We start from the raw sequence: 6,737 nt of genomic DNA on the forward strand, positions 1-6,737 counted from the left end.
CCCACTCTTCTCTTTCTTTCTATCCCTCACATACTCTTAAGTTTCCTATATATGTAAAGCTTCTCCCTTGTAGACTTTCCTTTGTAGCAAGAATAAATTTTCATATGGAGAGGCAAATGATAAACAAGAAGAAACGAGTATTCTCTTTTGAACCAACCAAGCTACCCCCTAGTGAAGTTTTTACGAGGAAATACATAAGCCACTTAGTTCCTGCACTCAAGAAGCTCAATATGGGAAAGAGCTCTCCACAAATCAACCAACTAACTGTGAAGCGTGAAGTAGACAAGGCTTTGGCTTTGTCTGCTCAAGAATTTGCATGGAGCCGTTTCTTGCTACAGAAGCTGTCGTCCTCGAACAATCCAACCACTACTACAAGTTCTTCTTCCATTCAAACTCAGATTCTAGAAAGATCCAACGACGAAGATGGAGAGATAGAGGAGAAACTGAAGGAATTACAGAAGCTTTTGCCAGGTGGAGAAGAGATGAATGTGGAAGAAATCTTGACTGAGATTGGCAATTACATTAAGTGTCTTGAGTTGCAGACGAGTGCTCTTAAGTCGATTGTTCAAGATGCTACTTGACTTTTAGTTTTTTTTTTTTTTTTTTTGAAAACAGGCCTCTCGTTTTACCCTGTAATTTTAGTTTTTTTTTATGTTTGTCCTTGGACTAGAGTCATCTCTGTCTGTTATTTTCTCTCGTTTTCTTCAAGAACAAGAGCATATCTAGTAATACTACTATGTATATGGGTTTTATTTTCTTCTCTTATGGTCAACGAATAAACAATTATGTAAATCAATCAAAAATCTGATCATTGTTGTTTGAATGTTTGTGATGCAAAATAAACTTGTTATTACGAATCCTCATGTTGTCTTTGTTTTAATGTATTTAATATTCCTATTATTTTAAGTTGACAAACATGTGTATATTTTAATTGTCTCTGCAGTGGTTTCAGTTTTTTTCTCTTTGAATCAAAACTACTCTTTTTGTGTAACAAATAAAAATCAGGAAACTATTTTATTACGGAACAAAAAAGTAGGTTATTTTCAATTTTTCTATTAAATTTTTGATACGTAATTATTAGTCACAAGTCACCTTTACTGAGTAAAACAAATTAATACTAGTAATATCCAGCAGCAGATCTTTTTACAAAAATGAGGAAATTCAGATGAGATAATGCAAGTATGTAAGTCATAATATTCAATTTCAAGTCATCATCCATATCTTTGCACGTGTCTCAAAATCACTCGCACTCAATCAATCTCTATTTCTCTCAAGATTCTTGCCGTACTACTACTACACAACTTGTCTCATGCCATGTTTTTAAATGAGATTTTTTAAAAAAATGCTTTTGATTGATTTTTTCAGTGAAAACAAAGCAAAAAAAATTAGTTTGGATTATTTCCTCTTTTCAGACAATTTCCCATTTTAAAATTGCAAATTGTCTGTTGTCTTGTCCTCTGGTAGTTACAACATTAAGGTCCACAATAGCTTTTTGTTTTTGGTAAGCAAATGAAAATAGAAAGCTACAAATTTGTTTAGGAAGAAAGAAGATAAGGCTTACATAGGCCCATGGAATAAGAGCAAAGAAGAGTGTGCTATGTCAAGTGCCAAACACAAAGGCATGCCTTGATTCTTCAAAAGAGGTTACACATTGAAGTCGGAGAAACAAGAAAACTAACAATAGGATTTGGGAAGAGTTATGGCAATAAACAAAGATCTCTCCCTATGTAAACAATAACCTTAAGAGGTGGTGAAGAACAAAAACAAGAACATATTAGACAGTATAGTGTCCTGGAGTGTCAATGTCCAAGCCCTTTAGCTTCACTACTGATTCCACATGTCCCTTGAGTGTATGCAGCTCCCTAAGCCTGTTATTAACATATAAAACATTCAGTTAAGTGTTTTCCATTTTAAAGAAAAAACATGTATCTATTTCTTTTTTTTCATGTATCTATTTCAAGATTTAGATAAGTGCTCTTATATATTACCTAGCGATCTCAGCTCTTCTCTTAGCTTGCTCAGCAATCTCAGACAATTCTCTGTAACTTCCTTTCTCATGGAAGATGTTAACAGCTTCTTTTGGCTGCAAACCATGAAGTGTTCTCTGAGCAAGTGCCCATTGAGCCTCTCTCTCTTCTTTTCCATAATCTTTCTTCATTGTGAATGCTGTCTTGTTCTCAAACAAGTTGAGCCAAGCCTTTCCACTCAAGATGTATCTAATAGCAAACTTGAAAATGTCTTGTGGGAAGTATGTTACAATACTGTATAGCCAGATCACTCCAGCCCATCCCCATCCAATACCTCTAACCTTTGCAAACTCCCAGTTGGCGTAAACCGCAATCAAAGTAGCAACCTGCATTTTGTAAAGATCCAATGAATGAGAACATTTATTGTGGAGGAAGAAAAACTTCAAAAAATGTGGAGTTATAATGATCTTACAAGCTGTGCAATGAGGAAAGCAACCATCAGTAACGCCCCAGGACGTTCAACAAATGACCAACTTCTTGATCTTGTGACGAAGATCAAAGCTTGACTAATGATACTAACTTGCAGGTACACTGCACCCATTAGCTCGTTGTTGTTGTCTCTAATGGACCTCACACCAAACGTGTCCTGTGAATCCAAAGTGAAACTTAGTTTACATACAATCACATGTAAGAATAATGAGAAGTGAATGAATATATATTACCGAGAAAAAGTCTGTCTTATGTGCCGCCCAGAAGAAGATAACACTCATCATGGCTTGGTAGCCTCCAAGGACAACTCCAGTAGCGAAAATCTCTTTAAGTTTCCAGCTATCAGGTGTGGGAGATGGCTTGACTCTGTCCTTTGAGATTGTCATGATAGTACCATCGTTAAGAATGGCAATGATCAGAACCATGAACGCTGAGAAGTCAAACTCCCATATCAGAGCAATGAGCATGAAACCAAACACAATACGGATTGTGATGGAAACAGCATAGATAGTGTAGTTCTTCATCCTCTGGAAAATAGCTCTGCTGGTGAGAACAGCACTGATGATGACACTGAGTCCAGGCTCAGTGAGAACTATATCTGAAGCGCCACGAGCAGCATCAGTAGCATCAGCCACAGCTATACCAATATCAGCTTTCTTCAAAGCTGGAGCATCATTAACACCATCACCAGTCATGCCAACGATATGTTTCCTCTCCTGCAACTTCTTCACAATCTCATACTTGTGCTCTGCAGATATACAAAACAAAGAAGGCTTTAGATCTAACATAACATAACATAACCATCTTTGCAATGAACAATAAGTCCATAAGTGAGATATCAACCTGGGAAGACTCCAGCAAATCCATCAGCCTTTTCTATCAACTCCTCAACAGGAATGGATGCAAGGTTTGCATCCTTGTGAGTACCGAGAAGAGCTGAAGATGGATACATGTTTGTTCCCATTCCAAGTCTCCGACCAGTTTCCTTACCAATAGCAAGTTGGTCACCTGGTCACACACATTCAAGAGAATATTAAAGGAGGGGAATGTAATAGGTTTGTTTAGTTACAAGGACAAGATTATTACCAGTGATCATCTTGACATTAACACCGAGATTCAAAGCCCTTCTAATGGTTTCAGCACTGTCATGTCTTGGTGGATCAAAGAGTGGCAACAAGCCAACAAACTCCCATGGTCCACCTAGACTTTCCTTTGTTTTCTCTGGCACCACCTGACGAGCAACAGCCAAAGACCTGAGACCACGCTCTGCATACTTGTCGATGATAGAGAGCACCTTCTTGCTAAGATCACTGTTGGCTTTAGCAAGCTCAAGGATCTGCTCAGGAGCACCTTTACTAACTCTATGCCAGTTACCACTAGAGTCTATGTAAGTCAGAGCAGTTCTCTTATCCACAGGGTTAAACGGAAGGAAGTGAACCTCTCTGATGCCAGCTCTAGCCTCCTTTGGATCAGCAAGCATCCCAACCATGGCTGCATCAATGGCATCTTGGTTCTCAATCCTAGAAGCCATAGCTGCAAACAACAGAACCTGATCTTTCTCCACACCCTTGCAGAAAACCTCAACCAAGTTCTTATCCACACTTAGCTTATTGAGAGTTAGCGTCCCGGTTTTGTCACTACACAGCACATCCATACCCGCCATTTCTTCAATAGCAGTCATGCGTTTGGTGATAGCACCTTGCTGAGACAGCCTGTGAGAGCCAATAGCCATGGTGACAGACAAGACTGTAGGCATAGCAATGGGGATACCACCGATCAGCAGAACCAAGAGGTTATCAATCCCATCTCTGTACTTTCTTCTCTGGATAGGGTACATGACTATAATCTCAATCACCATACCAATGGCAATGGAGCAGATACAGAAGTTTCCAATGGCTGTAAGAACTTTCTGGAAGTGTCCAACTTGGTTTGTGCTGTCCACAAGGTGAGCAGCTTTGCCAAAGAAAGTGTGAACACCTGTGGCGATAACAACGGCTTCAATCTCTCCTTGTTTGCAGGTTGAGCCAGAGTAAACTTCTTGACCAGAGTGCTTGGTTACAGGGAGAGACTCCCCTGTTAGAGCAGATTGGTCCACCTTTAAAGGATCACCTTCAAGTAGACGAGCGTCTGCAGGGATGATGTCTCCAAGTTTGATGCTGACGATGTCTCCTGGGACGAGAATAGCAGCTTCTTGTTCACTCCATTTACCATCTCTAAGAACCTGAAACAGAGACACACACACACAATTAATCATTAAGCTTTAGCAAAAGCTCTGCTGTTTTTGTCGAACCAAATTTTTCGGTTTTCGGTTTGGCTATGGTCTTGAGTTCAGTTTAATTTGGTATGGTTTTGGAAATTATTTGATTTTCGGTTCAGTTTTTGGTTTTTTAAAAAAATATTAAAAACGAACTGAACTAATCGAACTAACCTGAAATAAACAAAAATAATCGAATATACCCAAAACTATACGATCATTTTTAAAAATTATACAGAATTCTAACCCAAAAGATAAAAACCAAAAAAATCAGTTATTTTCGAAAATAAAAGTGAATACCAAAATTAACCGATAACGGAACGAAATGTAGTTTGCTTAATTTCGGAATTATTTTTCAAACTTTTGGTTACCAAAAACTAAAAATTCCGTTCTGTTTCGTAAAACCAAAATAGCAGGGCTTATATAGAAACATCAACTTCACAAAGCATTCTCTTGTGACGTTACCTTTGTTTTTGGAGCAAGACCAGCCATTAGAGCAGCAGCGGCGTTACCAGCGTTGTTCTCTTCGATGAAACTGATGGTGGAGTTGATAACGAGAAGACAGATGATACCAACAAAGTCCTGCCAATCTGGAGGCCTACCATCACCGTTGGCTAAAGCAATAGCCATGATGGCAGCAGCTTCCATGACCCATGAGAGTGGGTTCCACATAAACCCCAAGAACTTGAGAATCTTGCTCTCCTGCAAGATCATTCATCACCAGACACTAACTCAGTAAACAATGAAACAAAGAGGAGCTACTTGTTTTGTCTGAGAAAAGCAGAATAAAGTTGAAACCTTTTTCTCTTCGAGTTTGTTGGGTCCGAAGATTTGGATCCTCTCTTCTCCTTCCTGTGTTGTTAAACCTTCTCTTGTACATTTTAGCTGCTGGAACACTTCCTCTATCGGAATCTTTTCCTGTAAAAGTTCAAAGATTGCAGATTTTGATAAGATAGTGAATTCACATGCACGAGCTAGATTCTTGATCTTTAAAAGAACTAAAGGAGTAACCTTTGTTTGAACAAAGATAAAATAAAGAACGTGTTGATCGAGTTCAGTTCTAGTGACTACAACAAGTTGCAACGTGTGTTTTGTTTTCTTTTTTTTTTTCTGTTGCTAAGTACATCAAAATTGAACGTACCACGGGTCCACGGAAAGGTACTTTAGAAAGATTATAATTTCTTGTTTTCAGACAAAAGATTAAAATCATTTTTTACTTAAATTTTTACCGAAATTAATACTTAATTAATTCGCTGTAAACAAAAAGTTAAGATTCTTTTCGAGTACTAAAAGAAACTCTCTTTAATTAGTAGTATTTCTTATCTCTATATATATATGCAGTATATGCTATTTACATGATGCGTGGATCTACTCTTTGTCTTATGAACAAACTCTACATGTAAACCATAGCAAAGGGACAGAACATCTAATCTAAAATGAGGGTAACAAAACTAAAATAAAGAAACAGTTTGTTGGCATGATGATGATCATAACAAAAAAAATGTGTGACTATATTGTTTTTTTACCAGATCAACAGTCTCGTTCTTGATATCCTCGAGACTCATCTCTCCCCCCTCTAAACAGCTGCGGGGAAGTAGCACTTAGAACGACAAGTATGCCCCCCGTTTCACTCGAGCATATAAGGATTACAGGTTACAGCGAGAGAAAGGAGGAGGAAGGATTAGGGAAAGCGAGCTATCTGTTTGCAGAGTCGATACGAGGCCTCCTTTTATACCACTCTAAACGAGGAATTTGTCCACCGTTTTAGTTCTTGATGGGTCCCAACAGGTAGTCTCCATTTGTTACCTCTTATCCTTAATGATTTTATAAAATTAAAAATTTGTTGTTTATTTTGGCTCTTAACCCTTTGGCAGTTGATTATTGTTGCCTTTGATTATAACAGAATTAACAATAGTATACACCTGCTGAATAAATTTGAAATTCATTGAAAAGCCCTTAGTCAGAAAAAATTGAAATGCACTAAAAAATTAGTGTATATATAATATACACCTTGATGAAGCAGGAGA

General features: G+C 37.9%; 2 protein-coding genes across 2 annotated transcripts; one reads left to right on the plus strand and one right to left on the minus strand.

Moving 5' to 3' along the window:
* On the plus strand, nt 1-759 carry LOC108821102 (transcription factor bHLH146). Its single transcript, XM_018594151.2, has one exon. The coding sequence runs from the start codon at nt 105-107 to the stop codon at nt 579-581; it is 477 nt and encodes a 158-aa protein (XP_018449653.2). The 5' UTR covers nt 1-104; the 3' UTR covers nt 582-759.
* An 839-nt stretch (nt 760-1,598) lies between these two features.
* LOC108819180 (ATPase 2, plasma membrane-type) lies at nt 1,599-6,416 on the minus strand. Its single transcript, XM_018592175.2, has 9 exons — nt 6,237-6,416; nt 5,509-5,628; nt 5,176-5,412; nt 3,543-4,677; nt 3,300-3,464; nt 2,690-3,204; nt 2,440-2,613; nt 1,989-2,353; nt 1,599-1,868 (listed from the first exon to the last, which is right to left on the minus strand). The coding sequence occupies exons 1-9, from the start codon at nt 6,273-6,275 to the stop codon at nt 1,775-1,777; spliced, it is 2,844 nt and encodes a 947-aa protein (XP_018447677.2). The 5' UTR covers nt 6,276-6,416; the 3' UTR covers nt 1,599-1,774.
* Between the last annotated feature and the right edge of the window lie 321 nt (nt 6,417-6,737).

Source organism: Raphanus sativus, chromosome 8 (genome assembly GCF_000801105.2).
Source record: "Raphanus sativus cultivar WK10039 chromosome 8, ASM80110v3, whole genome shotgun sequence".
NCBI classification, from domain to species: domain Eukaryota; kingdom Viridiplantae; phylum Streptophyta; class Magnoliopsida; order Brassicales; family Brassicaceae; genus Raphanus; species Raphanus sativus.

Excerpts from the sequence above, each read along its gene's own strand:
- LOC108821102 (XM_018594151.2), top strand. The coding sequence starts at position 105 with ATGGAGAGGCAAATGATAAACAAGAAGAAACGAGTATTCTCTTTTGAA.
- LOC108819180 (XM_018592175.2), bottom strand. The coding sequence starts at position 6,275 with ATGAGTCTCGAGGATATCAAGAACGAGACTGTTGATCTG. Across the intron at positions 5,413-5,508 it reads ACAAACTCGAAGAGAAAAAG|GAGAGCAAGATTCTCAAGTT; the intron begins GTTTCAACTTTA and ends ATGATCTTGCAG. Across the intron at positions 2,354-2,439 it reads CTTTCCTCATTGCACAGCTT|GTTGCTACTTTGATTGCGGT; the intron begins GTAAGATCATTA and ends TACAAAATGCAG.